The sequence below is a fragment of the Zingiber officinale genome, unplaced genomic scaffold (genome assembly GCF_018446385.1).
Source record: "Zingiber officinale cultivar Zhangliang unplaced genomic scaffold, Zo_v1.1 ctg74, whole genome shotgun sequence".
Taxonomy (NCBI): Eukaryota; Viridiplantae; Streptophyta; class Magnoliopsida; order Zingiberales; family Zingiberaceae; genus Zingiber; species Zingiber officinale.
Genome location: NW_024589970.1, coordinates 25062 through 49027, shown reverse-complemented (window position 1 = coordinate 49027; position 23966 = coordinate 25062). Strand labels below are relative to the sequence as shown.

General features: G+C 38.8%; 3 protein-coding genes across 6 annotated transcripts; all 3 read left to right on the top strand.

The window, feature by feature from the left end:
• Positions 1-1166: 1166 nt before the first annotated feature.
• On the top strand, positions 1167-11744 carry LOC122037744 (ELMO domain-containing protein A-like). 3 transcript variants are annotated; one of them, XR_006127732.1, is made up of 9 exons: positions 1167-1851; positions 3867-3973; positions 5720-5788; positions 6128-6243; positions 6344-6398; positions 10335-10455; positions 10615-10662; positions 11168-11333; positions 11428-11744. XR_006127732.1 is itself a non-coding variant. In XM_042597190.1 (9 exons), the coding sequence occupies exons 1-9, from the start codon at positions 1767-1769 to the stop codon at positions 11527-11529; spliced, it is 786 nt and encodes a 261-aa protein (XP_042453124.1). In that variant the 5' UTR covers positions 1167-1766; the 3' UTR covers positions 11530-11744. The 3 variants fall into 3 exon arrangements, 2 of the variants coding, with proteins under 2 accessions (XP_042453124.1, XP_042453123.1); XM_042597190.1 differs by having other exon boundaries at positions 3879-3973; positions 11239-11333; XM_042597189.1 differs by having other exon boundaries at positions 11239-11333.
• Positions 11745-14215: 2471 nt separating this feature from the next.
• LOC122037741 (GATA transcription factor 26-like) lies at positions 14216-20281 on the top strand. Of its 2 annotated transcripts, none has more exons than XM_042597185.1 (8): positions 14216-14682; positions 16556-16918; positions 18201-18624; positions 18701-18773; positions 18871-18974; positions 19057-19246; positions 19328-19442; positions 19662-20281. In XM_042597185.1, the coding sequence occupies exons 1-8, from the start codon at positions 14643-14645 to the stop codon at positions 20033-20035; spliced, it is 1683 nt and encodes a 560-aa protein (XP_042453119.1). In that variant the 5' UTR covers positions 14216-14642; the 3' UTR covers positions 20036-20281. The 2 variants fall into 2 exon arrangements, with proteins under 2 accessions (XP_042453119.1, XP_042453118.1); XM_042597184.1 differs by having other exon boundaries at positions 18698-18773.
• Positions 20282-20632: 351 nt separating this feature from the next.
• LOC122037742 (trihelix transcription factor ASIL2-like) lies at positions 20633-22223 on the top strand. Its single transcript, XM_042597187.1, has one exon. The coding sequence runs from the start codon at positions 20995-20997 to the stop codon at positions 22096-22098; it is 1104 nt and encodes a 367-aa protein (XP_042453121.1). The 5' UTR covers positions 20633-20994; the 3' UTR covers positions 22099-22223.
• The last annotated feature ends 1743 nt before the right edge of the window (positions 22224-23966 follow it).

The window sequence follows — 23966 nt, the reverse complement described above, 5'->3', positions numbered from 1 at the left end:
TTAAACGTGACATATCCAATACATTTCTGTTGTAATCATTATAATTTATAGCTATTACAATTCGTATTTCATCTCATTTAACATTCATATTATAATAATTATAGTTATTATAATATGAAGTTGTTATGTTCAATAATATTTATATTATAATAACTATAATTTAATAATTATTATAATTCGAATTTATCAATCATTTAATTTTGAAATCGACATGCCAAAAAAATTAAAATTGATTGTTGTGTAATTTTATAAAATGAAGCAGATGGGATGAAATATTTTTTTGATAAAATAAAAAATAAAAAAGAAGCTGTCCTCTAATGATTCTAATAAAAACCCTTTAATTTTTGCCTAATTTCCAAAAGGCTAAGATTAACCTTAATTTAAATCTCCAATCTTGGAGCCATCAGCCACTAACCACGCTCACCCCATTAATTAACTCTGGCACCGGCCGAACGGCGACACCAGGATTATTATAAAAAAGGATTTTATTATATTTTTCAATAACAATATTCTTATTTTAATGCTCTTTCGACAGCAAGTTGGACACGTTATAATTTAATTTAATTTGATAATAATATTATATATAGAGCTTTTTATATTAAAAAAATACTTTTTTAAGTCAGTTAGAATTATTTAAATTTAGCTAAAATCATATAAGGATGCATTTTGACTTGTCTTGAAAAAAAATAATTCGGACGTCTTTTTAATTTGCCCTTTATTAATGGCTGAAAGTTCACTTTGGTCTCGTAATTTTCAGTAGCTGTCAATCTAATCCCTGAGACCCATAATTAACACACTTTTGGGCCACACGTGGGAAAAGTTGACGCAAAAGGACACCTAAAAGCGGAACAGATTAAGTTCAATGTGCGCCCCGCTGGGCCCCTGATGCATCGATGTCGTCGGCAATAGAAAGAGTTATCTAAAATTTAAAATTATCTAAAAATATTAAACCTAGATTATGATTACTGCTGATAATTTTTGTTTTGGGGAGGTTTTAGATTTAATTATCATCGAGAAGTGAATTAATGCAAAATTAAATGAGATTTAGAGGCAAGCTCCCAAACTAATTGACTCTCGTCAATCTCGCCGCGGACGCAGTCGCAGGATTTGAATAAACTAATTTAATTAATTAATTAAATATGCGAGGCTGGAGCGAGGATATTAGGGAGAAAAGTTGAGAGAGAAAGGAGAATAAGAAAGCTGTATATCTGGAGAGAGCTAGCGAAAGCGGCCGCGAGAAAGAGAGGAAGAGAAGACGACGGCGAGAGAGAGAGAGAGAGAGAGAGAGAGGAGATAGCGAGGTAGAGGCCAGAGCAAGGGCGAAGGGAAGGAGAGGTGCGGGATTCCACAGCTCCGCTCTCGGATTGTATCTTCTTCGATTATCTCCCGAGCCTCTGCCCTGCGCCTTCCATTTGGATTTCTCTTCGTCGGCAGCGGTTCTGTTCGCGCTTCGGTCGGCGCCCTGGCCGCGACTAGTCGTTCGAATTTTCCATTTCGCCGGATCGACTGTGGCTGGCAGAAGAATTGTTGTCTTCTGTGCTTCTCCTGCTCCGTTTGTTTGGTCGTTTTTGAGCCGGGGAGACCTCGGTTTGCTGCATTGGCGTGGTTTCTGAGAGGGGTTTTGAGTTGATGAATTGGTAAGGTTGTGTATGGGACTTGGTTTGTGAGAAAGGCGGGGTTTTGTTTCTTCGGTCTCTTGGTTGGAGGATTTTATGCACCTGATGCGGAACATTTGGGTGGGCTGAGGTACCTGAGCGAGAGGGGAGATGGATGAGAGTGGCGGGTCTTTTGTAGAGGTGAGGAGAATATCTCAGGCGCCGGATCGAGGGAGCGTCTACCACTCGTCACCTGGTATGTGCAGTTCCTTCCTACTTATTTCCCCCTTTCTTTTCTCGTCTGATGAAATAATGTTCTCTCCCTCGCTTTCAAGTGAATATTACAATTCGGTTTGAAGTAGTCTGCTACTGTTATCGGTAGCATTAAGTAATTAACTTCCGAAGGATCGTTTATGATGTTTGACTAGTAAAGATGATGTGGATTCAAAATTTTAGACTTCACAATAGTATTTTTCTTCGTCCATAATCAATTTTTTACGGAAAAAAATCCATGATAATCTTCAATTTGTCCATTTTAGATTTTCTACCGAGGTCTGTTAATGATGTTCCAAATTAGTTAGCTCCAAGTGTCTGTCATGATGTGCATATCATGACGAGCTTGCTCTGCTGCACGTAATATTAGACCATCCCATAGTAAGTGAGACGATCCTGAATTACTAAAAGTAATTATTTTTAGTGCTCTGAATAGATGAAAGTAGTTGAATACGGATAGATAATAAACTCATTATAGCTGCGATGATGAAAGTGTACTGGTGCTTTAGCTTGACTGACAAGAACTAGTTTTCATTGCATCCAAAGCATATTTTTTCAGTTCAGTGTAAAACACTAGGAATAAAAAAAGTTGTAACCTGCCGGAGTAGGTTTTCTGCATACAGGATGAAGACACCTCAGGGATGTCTAACCTATGACATGTTGAAACAAGCATGGATCCTAGGCTTCAAACTGTACCTTAAAATGATCTTCCATAAAAGATAACAAGTTTAGAAGCAAAACTTCTTGGAACAAGATATCTTTCTTCTTGGTAATACCTTTTCCATTGGTGGTTGAACCTTTAGAAGGAAGACATTAATTTGCTGTCTTTTTGTGAACCTAAACATGAATAGGCTTATGATTTGGTTCACGTCTTATATTGATGAGGTAAGAAATCAGGGGCTAGTTACGACTTCTACCTTTTTTAATTTTAGTTTGCTCCTTGGGTAATTGTTATAGATTTTGTAACAAGATTGGGCTTAGGTTTACGAATCTAGCATCTGAACTTTGTCGAAGTTCAAATAAACAAGAATGACCTTTGGCATAACTGTGTGTTCAGTAGGATGGAATGCAATGGAATGAAAATGTTTTATTCCTCCTATGATTTATTCCAATGTTTGGAGGGACAACTGGAGATGGAATGACCCATTCCAAGGAATAGTTGGTTCCATAGCTTAATAGGTAGAGAACTTCATTCCAACTCTATTAAATATAATATTACTCAACAATTTAACATTTCAAATTAAAATAGAAATACATAATACAAGTAAACCAATCACTCAGTATACTCAGTATGATCTGTCAAATGCAAAAAGCGACATGCTTGTACTTAGGCCCGATGTCATGCCTTGCACGAGCTAGACTTGTTTTGACACTACCCCAATTTGATTCCAAACATGATTTTATCACTTGGTAATGTTTGAATTTTTTTTGGAGATATAACATCCGTGCTCCACATGTTTGCTTGTATGGCTAAATCAAGTCAATTCACACCTATACAAACGTATACCTTGTGCAAAAAGTTAGTGAAGAAGATTCTTTATAAACCTCTATATATCTCCTCTACTACTAGAAGTGCGATCAAACAAAACCTTGAATGATGTTAGTTGAAATCCCTCACAAAACCAACAAAATTTAGGCATTATATGATTACATAACTAGGTAGACAGTCTACCATAGCTGTTCCTTGAATAGACATGCAGAAAAAAAATCCTTGAAATTTCACAGTTTTGGGTCAACTAGTTGTGTTCACATCTACATTTAAGTCAATTGTGTAATAACCTACAAATCCTTTTCATATGCCTTGTGCTTGTTTTTGTATTATTTTCTCTTATCTTATTTCTGCTTTCACACATTGCAATCTTTTCAAGATTCATGCTTCTTTTCCTCAATAAGTGGAGAGAATTGATCATATACGTGTACCTATTCAAATAATATGCATTATCACAGTTCTTTCAATCTGAAGTTCATGTTTCATTTGTAATTATCTGTTATTTGTAGAGATTATCACAGGATCTACTGCCTGGATTGGAAGAGGCTTTTCATGTGTTTGTGCTCAAAGAAGAGAAAATGATGTTCGTTTGTCATTTGACCTAACACCCTCACAGGTGAGATCTTATAAATATTTATTATATTTTTATTGAAATTTTGTCAGACTGTTATTTAAAAGAACATCTTGCATGACTATTCCCTTGTTAAATAAACTGATCATGCCTGATTGATATCACCTGTAACATTCTTTTCTTTTTTTTTTTTGGAAACAAGATGAGTGAGCAATAGTTCGCTCAGGATTAATTAAACCAAATAGAAGCTTACAGAGATGAGGAAAATAAGCCACATTGTGAACAAAACCAGGATTACATCGAACATCTTGCATGACTATTCCCTTCTTTGAAATAAACTCATCAAGTTCAGTTGAGTGATATCGTTCAATTCTGAAAATAATATAAAATAGATGATTTATAGGGTTTCTTTATTATATTGTCACTGAGTGGGGTACCTCCCGATGTGTGGGAATTACACCCCGGGGCGTGACAGATATGGACTGGTTTGACTACTTACTGATGAAAGTCTCTGATATCACTTGAGACTGGGTTATGCTAATGGGGGGGCAAGGCTCTGATACCTTGAAACTAGTTTTTGTGGAATGATTTTCCTCTCATAGAACAAATTAATTAAAAAATAAAATATCTGATAATATCTATTTTCTAAAAAATAAACGCACAATGACAATTGCATCCTAGAAATCAGTATCTAATTTGGAATATCTTCTTTTTTATGATTTGGAATACCTCACCAGATTATCCAAAAAAAGATGAGGATTTCTACAATCAATATCATGTTAGAGATGTGAATGGAAAAAGTGGTGGAGAGGAAAGAAGCTTCATTGGGAGTTTCAAGACATATTGGTTGATTTATATTGTTGTACATGCATGTATGATGTGAACAAATGCATGGGGAGAGACTCTCTCCCACGCATGGGTGCGCAGGGGTACAAATCTAGGGACCGGATTTGTACTGAACCAAGTTGACTCATGTGCGATCTATGTGCATTGATGCCAAAGCGATCAGAGAAAAATTTGCCCAAGCGAATTGCCATCCAAATATTTTTGCTTGTTGCTCAAACGTAACAGAAGTATTAATCGATGATTAATGAAGAATCTGGAACCTCGAAATGCTTGAGTTGGATGGGTTAATGGACAATAAATGGCTTTAATTCGGCCATTGAATACTGCAATGGTTTACGCTCCTATATAAGGAGGTTGTGACCAAGAGCACAAGAGAGAGAGTCATAGCAAAGATTTTCCTCCACCGTCGTTCCCCTAGATCTTCTCTCCACCGTGCATTTCTGCTCGGTGGTTTGCCCATGATAGCAATCAGGTATTTTCTTAGTTTGCCACGAACAACCCGTGCTTGGTTGTGTACGTGGTTCTGCCATTATATCCTGGGAAACAAAAATTCATAATAACCTCGAAGCACAATCGGAGGAGGACGAATCTGTTTTAAAGAAACTACGTTACGCAGGCATCAACAACTCTTACTTCCATCTCGGGTCTCGACCTCGTATCTCGGCATCTCGGTCTCGGCTGGACATCTCGGTCAAGTCTTCCAGGCAACCCATTTTTTCCTAACAGCTTTACCTTCTTGCTGGCTAGTCTGAGATTATCTACTCAGGTCATCTCAACAGGTCTAAAGTTATATTTTTTAGTATATTTCAATTTAGCAACTATCCTTGTAATCTCCGGCTAGCAATCTTCATTATGGAACATTGTCCAACATGTCATACATTTTCTTCTTCTGTTAGACATTGCGATCATGAAAAGAAAATATTTCATGATTTCATATATTTGCAGGAGGAATGCTTGCACAGATTACAAAACAGAATTGACATTACCTATGATGGATCCAAACAAGAGCACCAGGTACTAGTCTTATAACAGCTCTTCTCTTATGGTTTCTAATGTTATAGCTTTGATAGATGTTTTTCATGCAATGACTATTAATCTATTAATTATTATAATTTCATTTTGCTGGAATATTTCTGAAGGAATCCTTAAGGTTCACTTTTTGTTTGGTATAATTTTATGATACAGTATGTATCAGAAGAACAAGTCAAGATATAATAGTAAACATTAATCTTAAGAGGGTTAATAAAAACATTTGGTGTCTGATCCTTGCTTCTATCTTGTAGTTTGACCAAGAAACCTTTGATTTTGAAGCATTTGTTCATGATCTTATTTTGGCCACTAAATTTTGCCTAGGAAGCCTTGAGGGGCCTCTGGTACACTGCTTATCCTGAAGTTGAACTTCGTGATATAATATCCGAACAGTGGAAGGAAATGGGATGGCAGGGAAAGGATCCTTCTACAGATTTTAGGTATTGGTGGTTCTTTAAACTTAACAGTGGAATCTTTGTTGAGATATTTTACCTTCCATTGGTAGGCAAACCAGTAATTGCCCATTCTGTTGTGTTGCAGGGGTGGTGGTTTCATATCCTTGGAAAACCTATTATTCTTTGCCAGGAATTATCCTGTAAGTTGTTTTTCCTCTTTTGTCTTTCTGAATTAGTTGACAATTACTGCATAAAGAATATTCGTAATTTTTGGTCCATGATAAGGTAAATTATATTTTTGATTTCTCGCCGTGTGTATTTGTATATTAACATTGATATGACTGAAATTTCCCTTGTAGAGTTTATTTCACTTCCTGATTGTCTCTTTACCAACATTAATTTATAGATATAACACCCTTATATCAATCATCGTGCCAAATGTGGGATTTATCTGAAACTATATGCAAACTAGCTTCCCACTTCTGTCCTTTTTGTCTTCATGAAAGCCAATCACTTGAAGGATTTACGTTTTTCTGTTCATGGTGGAGTTACCTTTTTCACCTGTCTTAATGGATAGCTCACGTTGCTCCTAAGAAACGAATTCCCAATTTGGAACAAAATGGTTAGTGATGCGAACGTAGTTTAGGGCATAGGAGTAAATAAGGAGGAAGAGAGGGGCGTTTGGGTCTTTTTACTATTAGGGCGTGTGGGTTTATAGGGGGCCCTGTTCTTCGTGGTTCGAGGAGGGGGAGCGCCGCCAGGTTTGGAGGAGAGGGAGCTTCGTGGTTTTGGGGAGGACTGCCGCCGAGCACAGGAGGCCACCAGGGTCGGCTGCCGGCCTCCTTCGACGTAGTCAGTCCTTAATGTCTACCGCCGCCCCCTTTTCTCTTACGCCCCACGCAAACCATCGTCGTCATTGGTCAAGGGCGCACTGGGCAGCCGCTTCCCCCTTCTTCTCTGGCGTAGACGTCGCCAAGGAGTATTGCCACCGCTGCCGCCGCTTCTAGCAGCTACCGCAGCCGCCTCCGGTGGCTGGCGCCTCCCGCAGCCATCACCTTCAGAGGGCACCACCTCCAACAGGCACTTCCGCCTCCACCTCCAGCGGGCAATGCCATCGGGCGCCGCCGCCGGCCACGCCTCTGCCTCCTAACGCTGTTGCCCTCTCTACAGCCTCCGACGGGTAACCTCCGACCATCAACACCACTCCTGGCCAGCCACTCCGCCGCCTTTGTCGGCTGCCAAATTGCGTTTCTCGTCCTCGTCCCCCTTTCGACCGTCGCGTCCAGTGGCATCCATTGACCGATTCACGGCCTTTGTTGATTTCATAGCTGTTGTCATCCCACGATCCGCGTTGCCGTACAGTTTGGACGTTGAGCTGGTTTCCGATCCACGCCGACAAGCGCTTTCGGCATTGATCTGGCCCTCGAGCCACCATGGTTGTGCTTCGGCCTGCGTGCCGATATTATATCCCGGCCTGCGCGCCGCTGTTATCTCCCGGCTTGCATGCCACCGTCACCTCTCGACCTACGTGTCACTACTATCTCTCGACCGGCGTGTCGTGTTCCGGACTTGGGTCACGCTCGGCTCCAGGTAGATCCAGCTTCTCAGTTGACACATTCATATCCCTTCCGTATTACGACGACTCAATCAGCATCGCGACCAACTCACCGATCCATCCAAGGGCGCCCCCCGGGGTCAGGGTACGTCATCGTATCCATCTTATATTTATTTCATTGTTTTGCTATTATTCGATTGCTCATACATTCGTGGGACCCGCCTCGAGCATCGGGGTACAGGGACCGGTCGCTGGATACAAGTACTGTTTGCTAGAGAGCTTCGGGCGGCTTGGTCAACACAAAAGACAACTCATCATCCGGGTCATGGAGATGCGGTCAACATTCCAGGTACGTCACACCGATAGGTCCATCTTCTCAGATTCCCGACAGGAACAGTTAACTCAATTGCTTAGGACTTCACTTGGATAGTTACTTGGGTCCAAAACCAAATGCTACTGAAAGAGATGCTGCACAAGAAGGTTATTAATATTTGATATTCAATTTTTGGAAATATGAGGTGTTCTTGTCCGAAAGCGTGAAGTTAGAAAGCCGGGGAGGTGGCAGTTCTGCTGACTGATGAAGACCTCGCTCCTCTCTGCAAAACAAAATCAAACAGGGAAGGGGTCCCTGACGTTGGCCCTCTGACGCTCAAGTTAGAAACAGAAGAAGAGAAAGTGAAAACACTAGAGACCGAGATCAATCTTGCCTTTTTTCATACCTATCATACTCTTTTATACCTGTTTTGGTGACCTTTCATATGCTCCTGTTTAATGATATTAATTGCAGACAGAAGACATCTTTATCTTGACTTCTCCGCATTCAATGATAGATGAAGTGTTCTCTTTTGTTTTCTCTTCCCCTTATTAAGTATCCGTCATTTCCTTTTTTATTATATCGGTCCATTACATTGTCAATGGCATATCCCGAGCCGGACAAGTGGCTCGCTCGACCCGCTCTCCTGTCGATCGGGCTAACCAGACGCTGTTTCATCCAGACAGCCGACTGGACAGCGGTTCCTCCGATTGGCCTATGTAGCCCTCTCTCTCTCGAGCGATGCGGTTGAGCCTCTGAGCCTTGACGTTGACCGTTTCGACTTTGACCTCCACCGTGGTTGTTGACCCGTGCCAGGTGGGCTCCTCCTTACCGCCACATCATGAGGGAAGATGATATTTCATTCAGCTTGTGCAATCAAGCAATTCTGGTTGTATTAAAAGGCATCTGAAAGAGAAGTATTTAACTTGAAGCATTGCCTTTTATTATGTGATTGGATGAAACTATAATGCAAGAGCCACATGGAAGAAAACATTGCCGAATTCTTGTTGGACAAATTGGAATAGTTCCTAAACCAAATTTCTTTTAAAGTACTTAACCAATACTGTCTCTAGTCAATTACCAAAATTTTGATAACTCTTCAAAATTGTTCTTAACCTTGTCATTTTCTATATGCATAAAAGGGTTTTATACACATTTTGCTTGTAAATGGTCTAACTCTATAAATTCACCTATCTTGTGCGGCCAGGTTGATAAGAATTTATTTAAGTAATATCTATAAATTCATCAACCAAAACAAGGAGGCAGATCCCTTAGATTTTCAATCTGATAATCATATGGAAAAATGGGATTAAAGCTTAACTGTGTAGGATCCTTGGCGGCTAGCTAGAGGGGGGTGCATAGCCTTGTAAAGGAAAACGAATTTTCCTCGAACTTTATAGCTTTATAAGAATCAACACTTGCATAAAAGAAATAAAAAACTAAATAAAGAAAGGAAAAGAGGCATAAAAGGTTTACTTGGTTACAACCGGAAAGGTTATTAATCCACGGAAGATGAAAAGCTCACTAATGTCTCCTTCAGGCGAAGAAACCTCTTACAGTAGTTGAAGCATTCAATTACAGAACAAGACTGAAAATAAATCAATTACAAGTGTTCTATTTTAGCTTCTATGACCAAGACTGTATTTATAGCCCTGATCGTGAAGCCTGGAAGGATTCCAGGCGTCTGGGGGATAAACTTTTATCCCCGTCGCAATGAAACGTGTCACATCGCATTCCGGATAAAATCCTGCTTTGGGCGCCTGGATTCAGAAAGTCAACATTCTGTTGACTTTTTGTCCTGGCCTTCCGCTCCTCTCATTAGTTCGTGTCTTCCGCTCCGGCTCCGCTCGCTTGGGTGATTTCGGTCATTTAGAATAGGAATCACCCGAACTCATTTTCCGGTCTTCGAGCAAACTTCTGTTCCGGCTTCTCGTCTCTCAGAAATGCCGCGCGCCTCCTTCTCGTCCGCCCACGTACTCTTTCACAGCAACTCGTACCTTGGACGCACGGAGCCCGTCGGCTCTCTCCCATGTCGTTCTTCTCACTAGCTCCGTCTTTCGCTCAACTTTCTGTGCTCTTAAGTTCTTGCACACTTAGACACAGGGGTTAAATACCAATAGGACCTAACTTTACTTGGTTGATCATATCAAAACTGTCACAGGGTACTTACAGATTTACATCGGCTATAATTGACTATGATTATCCTTAGCCATCATTGTCAACCCTACTGTTTACACCTGCTAACTGTAATACTTCAAATCTCTGCAGAAATCATTCAACGATCTTCTCAGAAAGCAGGATGGTAACAGAGCTCTTTGGGAATACCCCTTTGCGGTTGCCGGTGTAAATATAACATTCATGCTTATACAGATGCTGGATCTTCAAGTTGGTCTGTTCTTTATAAACTTTGTTCTACTGTTTTTTTAGGAACCGTTTAGTTTAATATAGATGTTTATAAGGTCTTAAAACCAATAAAATTTCTTGCATCTTGACTTTTTTCAACATGTCATAAGGTGTATCACTTATAAGTTACAGTGATATCCTGCAGTGAAACCAAGGTCACTTGTTGGAGTTATTTTTCTGAAGCTACTTTCTGGTAAGTTTTTATCAACATAGTCTTTCTTATTTGCTTTGTCCATATCGAGTTACTAAAATTAGTTGCTCCTGACTCGTTAGTATGCCATTTTAATTTTATATGAAGGTGAATTGCTTGTCAGTATAGGAAGTTAGATGGGCATCAATATCAATATTGGTGCTGCCTCTAAATGTCTAACAACACGAGACTGACTAAAATGCTAACTACCTATAGATTTACATCTTTTAGTTTTGGTCAATGCTCATCAGGAGGCTTACTTAAGATTATTTGTTAGAAGCATTTGTAGTTGTGCCCAAATGATTGGGACTAACACAGCTCGATGATGACGTTTGATATGTTCATGGTCTTGGAAAAAAAAAATAATCCGGAAGCAGTTGATCCGTTGGCTATGATTCATTATCTAGGTTGCTAGTTTTATGATGGTTTGTAACTTTTTATGAATGTTGTAGTTTAATTTAGGCTAAGCCTTCATGCTTAACAAGTTTGGCGCATCTTCAAATTTTAGTTTTAGATCAGCGAAAATGGTGGCTTATCAGTATTGGAATTCAATTTCAAACGTTTATCTCTGCGTCTCAGAGAATGACCGGGCCTTTGATATACTATACTGCATAACTTTCAAATTGATGGATCAGCAATGGCTTGCCATGCGGGCCTCCTACATGGATTTCAATGTATGTTATGTGCTGTTCAATATTATCATTTTCATTCGATCCTATCTATGGATTTGTATTCATTTAAGGCTATTTTTTTTCCTGGTTTCCCCAGATGGTTATGAAATCAACACGTCGTCAGCTGGAGCATGAGTTGCTACTGGAAGATGTCTGCCGAGTCGAGGATTTACCTTCCTACAGCCTTCTTACTCGCTGACTAGCACCCTCTCAGTTAACATTTCTAGTCCCGGAAGCCACAAAACACATCGATTCAGCTGTTTCCTTTGTGATTGCTCCTGCTCAAATTTGTTAATGCCTGCTTTTGATTTTTCTGTGTTATTCATTTTGAGATAGTAAGTTGTCTTTCACGGTCCATGTTTTCTGGAATAGTGTTCTCCCAATAATTAGTTATTCTCCACGCATTCTCATCAATCTTCTGGCAGTGACATCTTTTCATGTGTATGCAAGCCACTCCATGAAAGATAATGCAAAGAAATGGTCAGAGTCTCGGAACGTTTGTTTTTTTAGCCAAGGACATCCTAGTTATAAATCTCTTTAAGATATTTATGTTCTGTCACATCATTATCATATCAAAAATTAAAAATTTTATTTCTTTTAAAAATTATTTTTTATTATCATAAAATTTCTTTTTTAAAAATTTCATTTCTTTTAAAATTTTTTTTTATCCTCTCTCCTCTAATTTTTTTTTTATAAATTTGGTCCTAAGATTTTAATACAGGTTTATAAAAAAAAATTATAAACCTCACCTATATAATGGAGGAGGGGTTTATATTGAAAAATTTATAGTATACATTACATATTATAAATTTCATGTCTTAACACTAGATATTCAATTTTTTTCAGACCGATTAATCTGGGATAATTTATCTATTTTCATGGAAATTTTTCATCGATGCCATGGGTGTCCCCAGTAATCTAATATTTCAGATTTATTGGCGGAAAATATTCTACTGCCGTGTTCTTTGATATTTTACCTGCCAAACTCTTAACCATTACCCATTGCTATTCTTCTCCCATTCGACGGTCTCTCTTCGATGCTTTTCTATAATTGTCCTCTTGTGTTGGATTGTAGACCTTGATAGAATTGATTGATACACTGAGATTTATAATAGAAATTGTTTGAGTGAAGAATGCCAAAATTTCGTGATTTTTCAATTCAAAATAAGAATCGCACTAGTTGATTCATATTTTATAGCTCAAGAAAATAATAAGAATGACTTAATCCACATGTTTATCTTTCCCCCTTTCATTACTTAATTATTAAATAAATTAGGTTTGTTTGTTAGTTTGGATGTAATTTATAAAGAAAGTTAGATTTGCTTGTTAGTTTCACCTGTTTGTTTCACCGTAAGGATATTAACATTATTATTGTATTAAATTAAAGTAATGACAATAATTGATTTTTCAACCCTATTAATTTCACACTTTCATGTCATTATATTTTTTAAAATTGAAAATTAAGATGATGACCCTTTAGAATTTTGTTATATATAGAAAAACTATTTCTATTTATTATTTTAAAATAATATTTAATTTAAAAATATTAATTTTGATTTCTAAAAGTTTTTAAATTTCATATGGCAAAAACATACTCCTTCATTCCAAATGCTCCTCAGTGCTAGTCTCACAATAAGATAAAGGGAGTAAATCATGATGATCGAGTGATCTCTCTAGGTAGGAGAGATTTTATTTTCTAATTTTTTTCCTCAAAATCAGGGTGATCGGGTTTTCCAAAATCACTATTATTGGACAAAGTTTTTAAATATTTTCGTAGATACACGTTGCGTGTATAATATAATACATGCATGCATGTAAATTTTATAAAATAAATATTTTTTATCAAATAATTAAATAGTATTATTTAATGATAATATGATTTATTCTTGAGTGTCGCCCTTACGTATGTAAAAAGACTATTCTTCAAAAAAAAATTAATTGGGACTTTCAAAAAAAAAAAAACTAATTTAATTCTTTATATCATATATTAAACTGATAAGAATAAATATTACATTTAATCTTAGCCAAAAAAGATCGCTCATAAATTGGATAAGGATGTACTATCCTTCATAAAAATTTAATAAGTCCATAAAAAAATTAATTTAATTCTTTATATAATATATTAAATTAATAATAACAAATACTACACTTAATCTTAACCAAAGACCATCCATAAATTGAGTAAGGATGTGTCATACTTATGCAATAGTATAATGTAAGGGTGACACTCGAGAATCCCAGTAGTTATCTACTGTAACAGACTCCCCTTATAAAAAATTAATTTAATATTATACTTTGATCCTAAGACGTTGGACAAAGGAGAACTTGCTCGTAGTTCCCGTTTGATCCCTGGTAAAGTAAATCTTGGTTTTTGTTTCCCTTGTGATGGACTTGGAAGAGGGAGGGAGGGAGGGAGGGAGGGGAGGGCATGTCAAGTATCCCCCTGAGATTATATCCATGTCAAGTATCCGCTTGAGATCATATCTTCTTAGGTTTATTCTGGATGTATAATTCTATTTCGGTAGTTATTTTCCATTTCAGTTGGAAAATACAATCGAATGTTTAGGGTAAAACTATTAGAAAAATTTACTGATTGATTAATAAGAAATTTTTTTAATATATTTATTTTTAATAAAATAGTAAGATATATAAATATTTCTTAAATAATCGCCACAATAAAACTATGAGATAATATCTAGATTTATCTGTTTATCAATGTGGAAAGTCATATTCATTAAAAACAAAACTAAAAAAAATAGAGAGATGAAGTATTGACAAAAAAAAATTAAAAAGGGAAAAGACATAAAAAGTTTTAAAATTTATTTATTAATTTTTTTTTTAAAAAAAAGAAGGCCTTTTGTTTCCAATTCATCTCCTCTCCTTTTGCTTTCCTCTTTACCATTTAACTTGATTGCCAATGGACTCGTCTCCATTGGATTGTACAGATTCCAACCTAGAAACGCACTCCACCCGTAAATTTCCGTCTTCCACAGTTTCACCTCCTTCGTTGTTCTCTCTCTTCTTCTCTCCGTGTTTTCTCACTCCGCTCTCTTAGATTTTTTGGGACTGGATAGAAGGAATGGTGGGCTACATGTTATTGAAAGGGGTGCTGTTTGCTGGGTCTGTGTTTTGAGTTTTTAAAGAATACTTCGTATTGGATTGCAGCTGCCGGCGAATATCATGGAACTCTTCTAATTTTAGGACAAATTCTCACATAAAAAAACTTTTTTGTTTTTGTTTTCGGTTACTTTTCGTATGATTTTGTGCTGATTTATATTGGGATTAAAAGGGGAAAAGGAAGGAGTTTTCCAAATGAAAAAGCAAGGACCTTGCCGCCATTGTGGAGTTACAAGTGAGCTCTTATCCTTGTTTTGGAGATGTTCTGGATCTTTGTCTTGCTAATCTGATTCGTCTGTAGCTCCTGTTCTGTTTCATTTTTATGGTGCGAACTGGTATAGAATAAATTGCTTAAGAACAGTTTTCTGATTATGTTTCAGATTTTTATCGTTATTAAGGCACGATGAAATATCAGCTGTTTGGTTTTCTTTGTCTACACTGGGTCTGTTCTTTGGTTAATTATTTGCGGAAAAAAGGTTGAATTCATTATATTTAGTCTTGCCTCTATAATTGCTGTAAATAGCCTGTGAGAGTTTGTTGTTGATCCAGAATACTCGTTACAAGCATCTCAATATCTCTGTTAACAATTGCCCTCAGGATAAAGGACTACAATGCAGGAGTGCTTTTGAATCCTTTTTTGAAGAAATTTGTGATTAGTTTTGGGTTTTTAATTGATAGATGGTTTATGTTTCTTACCCATCTATCGGTAGTTCACTATCAGGAAGGCATAACACTTGTTTGGAGTGGTTGTACCTGCATCTTGATTGGGAGTTTGGAACTACCAGAGAACTTTTAATATTTGATAAGACCATATATTTTACCATTGGCAGCATTCTTGCTACTTGCTCCAAATGAAGTAAATAATGGCTGACTAGTAGTGGCAGATTCATTAGATTGATTTAAGTTTGGCCCATTCTACTAAGTTCTTGATGATAGGCATTTAAACTATAGTTAGCTCATAATGCAACAAGAGTTACATGACTAACATTTCCATTAATGTCATCAACCATCAACAAAGTCATCTTAGTTCCACTAATACTAACTTCAATTTTATGCAGTAATGAGGGGAAAGATTCATATGCTGACCTTGTGTGAGAGTAGGTGGCTTTGTAGCTTTGTGTTATACTACATATTCACTAGTAGAATACTATAATGTGTGCCCTCTGAAGTATCTCTTTCAATACCTTTTTTCTTGATAAATAATTCATTCAGATAGGCATTATTTACTAATTGTTATCTTGCCATTCATTATATCTGGTTCTGAACAAAACTATTGTCTTTGTCTGTTTACAAATTTAGTATGATATTATGAATTGTCTTATTTCAATTTGAAAATCCATTTCATCATTTGGTTCTCCCTATATGATTTTCTTTTTGCGTAGTGAACAGCTGCTATTAGGGTGCTCATTGCATTTCATTATTTGGTTCTCCCTGTATGGTTTTTCTTTTTTGCTTAGTGAACATCATCTGTTAGGGTGCTCTATGCAGTTGATTATTTGGTTCTCCCTGTATGTTGTCTTTATGCATAGTGAACATCTGCTATTAAGGCACTCGATTTGAAGACTCAAACGATCATCTGTTATCAATACATAGCATCACCCATGTGGTTGTTTGTTTTACTTTGTCATTCAATGATTCTTCTTGTCTAATGATCACATTGTACCACTTTTATTCACAAATCTAATGAAATTATGGAAGTTATTTCATTGATTATAAAAAAGGTTCAAAAATAGACAACAGAAATTGTCATTTGGATTTTGATGATATGATAAAGATCATGCTCGTACTAGAAATTAAGAATAAGTTGCGTGGGATGTATAAATTCTTCCCATGGCTACCTAAGTATATTGCTATTTTCTAGTGATTTTTGGAGGCACAGTAGTACTCAAGGTCCTACTTCAGTTTTTCTTGTTTACATGGTAAGCTGAATAGTTAACATCGTTTAGTGAGTCAAACATCTTTTTTTACGCAATCTTTCCAATTTGGTTAGTCCTTATTTTCAGTGTTGCTAATTTGGAAGGCTAGAATGCTCACTTGTTGGTGTCACTGTTATCTTGATAAATGCAAGCTAAACATGTGTTTCTAAGAAAGAAGCTTACCTTTAATAGGTACTCCTCTATGGCGAAATGGACCACCTGAAAAGCCAGTTCTATGCAATGCATGTGGTTCCAGGTGGAGAACTAAGGGTTCGCTGATAAACTATACACCACTGCATGCTCGTGAGCCTTTCAATTCAGTTGAGTTAAATGTTCCAAAAATCAAAATATCCTTCAAGCCCAAAGAACATAAGTTGCAAAAGAGAAATCATCAAAATGATATGTTGGAAAGTGAATTTGAAATGCAGTATTGTGACCAGAACTTTTGCAAGGTTGCTAAGGGGTATCAAAGCAATCAATGCAGTTCTGAATCTGAAATATCTGGTTCAGAAAGTTGTGTTCATTTTGACACCATCGAAGCAAGTGATATAACAGGTTATCATCTATTCATTCTGATCCTCTGAGTACCAAATGTAGGAAAACCTCAGTTGTTAGCGACTGAATTACATTTTCAATTTCTCTCACTTATTTCATTTCTCAGTAGGACATGTAGAGCTTGATAGATACTGTGCTACGAATGATCTCACCGCATCAACCTTGAGATATTCTATTTTATAAAAATGAGAAGTCTTATAACAAATTTCTCCTTTTGTATAGTAATGTAATCTGGAAACAATCCTAAGATGTTGCTCACTACACCTTAAGGTAGATGATCTTAAGATCATAAGTGGATTTTGCTAAGATGGTCACTATTTGTTTGCTATAATTTTCTAGTAAAATTGACATACATGTTAACAGTTAAACCGCCTTTCTGTGTGCATCTGTGTCATATTTGGTGTGTCAATTGCATCTTTATGAATGTGTTACTAGCATCTTTCCAATAATCATCTAGATATCTTTCTTGCATTTGTCAATGAGTTCTATGGTAAAGTATACAATCAATTGTTCTCACTAGCTTATGCAATAACAAGATAACTTTCTTTTTTTTGGTAATAAAATATAAATTCTTTTGGTTTCTTAGCAAGAAGCACCATGTGAAATAAAATACCGGCATAAAAGAAATTGTTTAACTCAAGATAGCATGCTATATATTCTTAGTAATATTTACCAATGGACAGGCCGATATCTTTCCCTTGTTCATATGGTTAATCATGCCTTTGCTCCATTACATTCTCATGCCATTAACACCTGTGTGGGGACAACTAAGGTGGTTATCTGCAAGTCTTGTTGGATGCTGGTTTTTGTTATTGGAAGAGAGACATCAGAGTTAGTCTAACTAGTAATTGGTAAACAGTGTCATTTTGTGAGTCTTATTAACATTTTCCTATCAATCTATCATAATTAACTTACCAAATTTCTTGTAATAGTTAAATGACTCTCAGTTTAAAAGCTAAAGAATATTAGGACTTCTGGCCTTCATACTTTTTCTATAGAGGAAAAAAATGATAGAACCCTTAAGAGTTAATTTATATATGGCTCAAATTTTATTGGATGGAGGAACCATATAAAGTCCAGTGCTATCAGAGTTGTGTATGTTATGACCTCTGAGCTTAATATTAATAGTACTTTTATTTATTCTATTAGTTTCAGCTGTTCATGTTCTTCCTATTAATCTGTGATGGATTGTAGCTAGACACTGAAATGCGAGTCTTACATGATAATTCTTTGAAATTCTAACTAGACAATCAATGAGATACTGTTTCATTTTTTTCTGCAGGATCACTGCAGTCTAATGCATGGGATTCGCTAGAGCCATCAAAGAAAAAGATGTTTGTCTCCTGCCGAAAGCCTTCTCCTGTTGAAAAGCTCACGAAAGACCTGCATTCCATATTGTCTGAAGAGCAGGCTTCTAATCTGTCCAGAATGTCAGAAGACGATCTGCTTTATGAAAGTGGAAATCCATTTGGGTGTTCAGAGATTGGGTATGGAGGTGTACTCATCAAGCATCCAAGTCCAAAATTTGTAGAAGAGGAATCAGAAGCAAGCTCATTTACTATAGACAAATCATACATTACTAATAATGGTTATTCAGGTTCAGTACCCTTGTACATAAACACTGAACGAAAAGGAATAACTTCTATGAATTCTTGTATTGGCATGATAAAGCCAACAGCTCAAATGCATTATGAAAATGCCAAAAGGTAATTTCTTCACTAGATTTTTAATAGTTGCAAAGTTATATTGAATGATTCGACCTCCACACTTTATCATTAGCAGTGAGAAAATTTTTGACGAGAAGTTAAAGATACTGCAAGACAGAAGCTCTCCATTGGGTTTTGCAGATTTAGATGTGAGTAGTGCTTTCATGTTCTTTTGTTGGCTAAACAGTGTTTTCTAACATAGTCTACGAGAAGGTGTTTGATTTGAAAAGTTTTTTACTTTGGTAGTCTTTCATCAACTTTGAGGGTTTCACAAAATGCTTTACATACGAGGAACAACAATTATTGATGAAATATCTACCAGCTGTAGACACTTCCGAACCTCCCGAAAGGTTTGTTGTTGCATTTTTATAGCTCATTCTTCTAGTACAATAACAGTTGCTCTCTAATTCTATTACTTTCATGATTTACCAGCCTAAAAAGCATGTTTACCTGTCCTCAATTCTTGGATACGTTATCTTGCCTCCAGCGACTGCTTCGCGAAGGAGTTTATGACCTCTCTTTATCAGGAGTGAGTGCCGAAGAATGCAGGGTATCGAAGAGTCTTGTATTACTTAACCGCGCAGACAGTAAAAGGTCGGAGGAGTGTGATGAAAAAATAGAGGTAAAAGGGTGGTTATCTAATTTGGGAATACAAAGTCACCGGAATATTTAGTTTGACTAATTTGGAGTACACTTGTTGTAGGATGCATCTGGAAAGGTCAGAGGAAATGGAAATCCAAGTAGGCAAACTATACCTGATTTTTCAAATTTCACATCCCTGAAAAGAGATAATGAGAAGCAAGATCAACACATTCTAGGTTTGATTTTGATCTTATGTCTCAAATTATAGTATATATGAAAATCCTTTCTGCTACTCGCATACTAAGTTTTTTTTTTTATGCTTGAACCTCATAACTATGGGTGTTAGGATTTCAGAATTTGTAAATTTGTTCTCTTAAGCGCAACTCGCCTTCCAACAGGCCATAACTCTTCGAGTGAATTAAGCCATGAATTTGTTGTCGTGCTGTGAATTGCAGATCACAAAACCTTTTTGAGAACCCCCAAGAGATTGCGCGAGTCTGGGGTCATGAATCCTCCTTCTAAATGCTCAAACCCAATTTTCAAAGGAACTGCAAACATAAATGATCTCACTAACCACGACGGGACTTGCCTTACCTCAAGAACAACTTTGCCTTCTCTTTCAGACAGGAGCTCCATGCTTACCACCCCAATTCAATCCATTGCTAATTACTCTGAGGGTGACTTGCTTCTGGATTTACCTTCCAATGCAGACTACGCCGAAGCCGAACTGTTGTACCATCCAAGGAGAGGGACAAGGAGCCTAAATGCTTCAACAACAGATAGTCGACAGGAAGCTACTACTGATGGTCCATCATCGAGTTTCCAGTAACGCGTGGAAGAGAGGATCGAGTATAGAACACTATAACACTAATTCCCCTTTGGCATTAACTAATCCTGTATTGTATAGCCCCTGGTACATAGTTGTTAATAACTCAGAGTGCATTTTGGCTGTTGCTAAGTTCTTATGCTTCTCGATACAGGAAACAAACAATGCTCATCGCCATCAAGATTGATGCTCATGGCATGTAACAAAGTGAACTATGTTAACCATTTGTAGCTTCATCCTTTCTACTCATCTCCTCTTATTGCCCGAGTTTAAACACTTAAGTACCAAATGACTTATAGAATATGCAAAATGTTTGGAGAAATTTATCGCGGAAGGAACGGATTATGCTGTCTAATTAGTATTCTGTTTCATTCATCTTATTGCATTTTTATTTTATTTTTCTTTTTCCAATTTAGTGACAATAAAATGGAGGAAAAAAAGAAAATTAAAAAAATTTAGCATGTGGGTCCCTTGTTTGAATCAGATGTAGTTGACTTGGAAAGGTAAAACTTGGGTTTGAATAATGAGAAATTGAAGGGCTTAATTGTAAATACGGAATCTTCAATGCTGTGGTTGTTGTTGTCTTCCGCAATCACCGTTGAGCCCAAACAGCTCCACCCAAGGCCGAGGCCGAGGGCCGAGTCAGCCCCACCGCCCTGCAGCCCCGGTCAGCGCACCGCCCGTGCCCCGGTGGAGGCGGCCCACCTCCCCACCCGCGCCCTCCCAGTCCCAGCCGCCCCAAGCTAATCAAATCACCGAGGATCATCTCCACTTTCTCTCATCGGAAGCGGTACGCCCACTCCGCTTGCGTGCGGGCCGCATCCTAAGCCGCCCATCTCCGGGCGGTGCCCTGACTCACTACCAAACAAAACCACACCATTTCATTATCACGCCCCCTTGTCTTCCCCACCACCACCGCCGCCGCCGCCTCCTCCTCCTCTTCCTCCTCATCATCATCCGTGATGGCCGCCGCTCCCAACTCCTCCCAGAGCCATCCTCCCCCTTCCCCCACCGAACCTGGATCCCCCTCCCTGTCCCCCTCCTCCGATAGATCTCCCTCGCCTCCCTCCCGACCGGCCTCCCTCCCTCCTCCGCCTCCCCCCTCCGCACCCTCCGCCTCCCGCCGCCTCGCCGCCCCCATCTGGAACCACGAGGAAACCCTCGCCCTCATCGACGCCTATCGCGAAAAGTGGTACGCCCTCCGCCGCGGCAACCTCCGCGCTCCCCACTGGGAGGAGGTCGCCGACGACGTCGCCCGACGCTGCCCCTGCGGCCTCTCCCCGCCCAAGACCGCCGTCCAGTGCCGCCACAAGGTCGAGAAGATCCGCAAGCGCTACCGCAGCGAGATGCAGAAGTCCCTCCGCCTCGATCCTTCCCTCGCCCCAGTCTCCTCCTGGGTCTACTTCCCCATGATGGACGCCATGGAACATGGAGGCGGTCCCCGCCGCCCCCTCTCCTTTCCTTCTATTGCCGCGCCCCCACCCCCTTCCGACGACGACGACGACGAAGAGGAGCTAGACGAAGACAATAACGACGACGACGACGACGACTTCGACGCGCGCCGCGGGCCCGGCGTATGGGGCAACAGCCGCTCCGCGCACCTCCAGATGGCCAACGGCCGGGGAGGGATCGGCGAACTCACCTTCTCGATCCCGAAGGCGGTGCGATCTAAGATCTCTAGGGCCGAGGACAGGTCCGCCTCGAATTACATCACGAGCCCTAACCCTACGACCCGATTCTTCAAGGGTCACGGAGGCGGCAGCGGCCGGCAGCCCGCGATGGAGGAGATGCGACGGAACCTGGAGAAGAAACGAAGGCGGCGGGTGGAAACGGAACAGACCACCGCCGTCAGCGACATGGTCGCGGCGGTGAGGATGCTGGGCGATGGGTTTCTGAGGATGGAGCAGAGGAAGCTGGAGATGGCGAGGGAGATGGAGAAAGAGAGAATGGAGATGGAGATGAAGCGCACAGAACTCATCCTCGACTCACAGCGCAGGATTCTGGATGCCTTCCTCAAGGGCTTCTCTGCAAAGAAGCGAGCTAAGGTCTCGCCGGAGGACTCATAAGGTCTTTTCTCCTTCTTCCTTTCTGGCTCGCTCCTTCATTAGTTTTCTTGATGTAGAAGGCTTTGAGTGTTACTTTTTTTAGCTTATTCAATACTGCTTTGCTCTGCTCTTTATTGCTTTGCTAATTCGTGGTCATCCAACAATATCTAAATTTTCTGGCTTCATTCTCCAATCTTGTCCATCTTCTTTCAAGCTAAATTGGGTGTTTGTTTCTAGACACGGGTAGAAATTTCTATTCTTAAGTTGTTCAGTTGTTTGCATTATGCAAAGACTACTCAGATCATTCAATTAGAGTGCACCGCCTTCTTGATTTTTTCGCATGCACAGAGAAGGAATGTTTTGATTTCAATAGTGAGCGTTTTGCATGACTTCTCTTTGCTGGAGTTTGGAGTTTTGAGTAGGGTTGTTAAGTGTTTAGCTTGGTAAGAGTTTGTTTATATTCATTCAATATACATAAGATCAATTAAATGAATAAGTTTGAATAACTCGTTAAACTAGATAAATAAACTTGAACATATATGTGTTTAGCTCGTTAATGTTTATAAATAACGTTCGTGAACAACATTCGTGAATAATATCTGTGAACCACATGCTAAATAAATAAAGAAAATTTCAAAATGAGCAAACAAATTTGTATTATCAAGCTCAATAACCCACTAAACTAGCTTAAAATGTAAAAGTTTCAAACAAGCTTCGATAATACCTACAGGAACCAAACTCAAACAAAGTTTGAATTAAGCTGGAGTTCATAAAATAAAAGAAACCATACCAAGCTTGAACAATCATTTCAAAAGCTTGGTTCATTTTAGGCTCGGCTCGGCTTGATTATCTTATCAAACAAGTTTGAACACTACAAAATTGGGCTCAGCTTGGCTTGTTTAGTTCTGAGGTGTTAGAAAACTTAAATATGTCCAATCCTGTTTGAAAGCGGTGGAGATGGCGCACTGGACAAATGACGTTGATGTTGACCAGGAGGTGACTCTGTTAGGGAAGAACGATGACGCTGGGCAAATGACGCCGACTCCTTTCTGTGCACACTCGAAAGAGCAAATAGAAGGTTAGGGTGAAAATCAGGGAAGGGATCTCTGGCGTACATCCTGCGACGCTCTAAGGTGGCCAAGCGGAAAATGGAGAAGACCAATAGCAAAATGCGAGTGCTTGATTTAAAGTTGGTTTAGAATATATTACGTACCTTGCCAATAGAGAGAACCCTCTTTTATATCACCTCTCACAACCATAGCAATAATGAGGCGACAAGGAATATTTGTTATCAGAAGATGTCGGATAATGGAAAGTGTACAATTTTTCTCCGAGGAATCTTCTGTTATATGTATATGAATAATTTCTTGTAACCTCCGCAATAATGATAGGAGCTGTACAATTACCCTCCTAAGAAGGTTATGTTGTATGTATGTGTTAGATATCAAAATATTCTCTGATGAATATCTGTTATTCTTGACATGTTGTTGTGATTTTCTGACAATACTATCCTTGGAGGTAGTCCGATCGGATGCATATTCGTCCGGCTATGTATAAGAGACTAATAAGGATGAGGAGTTGAAGCCCATAAATCTGATCGGATATAGGGCCAGTCAGCTATGTGCCCGTAGACCCTGATGTTGAATATCTGATAAGTAATGAGCTAAGTCTTATAGGTCTGGTTCGTGCTTAGACCGACCGATCGTATGATGAGAGACTGACTCTCAAGAAAAAGGAAGCTCGACCACATAAGTCCGACTAAAAGTGGGTTGATCGACCTTGTACTGAAGATTGAGAATTGGAGAGCTGGGTCTCATACATTTGACTGACGTAATAAGACTGACCAGCAATATGCTGAGTATTACTTTATCATGCTGAGGATTCTGGTA

What these genes read in the sequence shown, in the direction of transcription:
- LOC122037742 (XM_042597187.1), top strand. Translation starts at nt 20,995, where the DNA reads ATGGCCGCCGCTCCCAACTCCTCCCAGAGCCATCCTCCCCCTTCCCCC.
- LOC122037744 (XM_042597189.1), top strand. Translation starts at nt 1,767, where the DNA reads ATGGATGAGAGTGGCGGGTCTTTTGTAGAGGTGAGGAGAATATCTCAG. An exon ending in CGTCTACCACTCGTCACCTG is followed by an intron (nt 1,852 to 3,866) that starts GTATGTGCAGTT and finishes TGTTATTTGTAG; the next exon opens with AGATTATCACAGGATCTACT. An exon ending in GATGCTGGATCTTCAAGTTG is followed by an intron (nt 10,456 to 10,614) that starts GTCTGTTCTTTA and finishes GATATCCTGCAG; the next exon opens with TGAAACCAAGGTCACTTGTT.
- LOC122037741 (XM_042597184.1), top strand. Translation starts at nt 14,643, where the DNA reads ATGAAAAAGCAAGGACCTTGCCGCCATTGTGGAGTTACAA. An exon ending in TGGGTTTTGCAGATTTAGAT is followed by an intron (nt 18,774 to 18,870) that starts GTGAGTAGTGCT and finishes TTACTTTGGTAG; the next exon opens with TCTTTCATCAACTTTGAGGG. An exon ending in GCAAGATCAACACATTCTAG is followed by an intron (nt 19,443 to 19,661) that starts GTTTGATTTTGA and finishes TGTGAATTGCAG; the next exon opens with ATCACAAAACCTTTTTGAGA.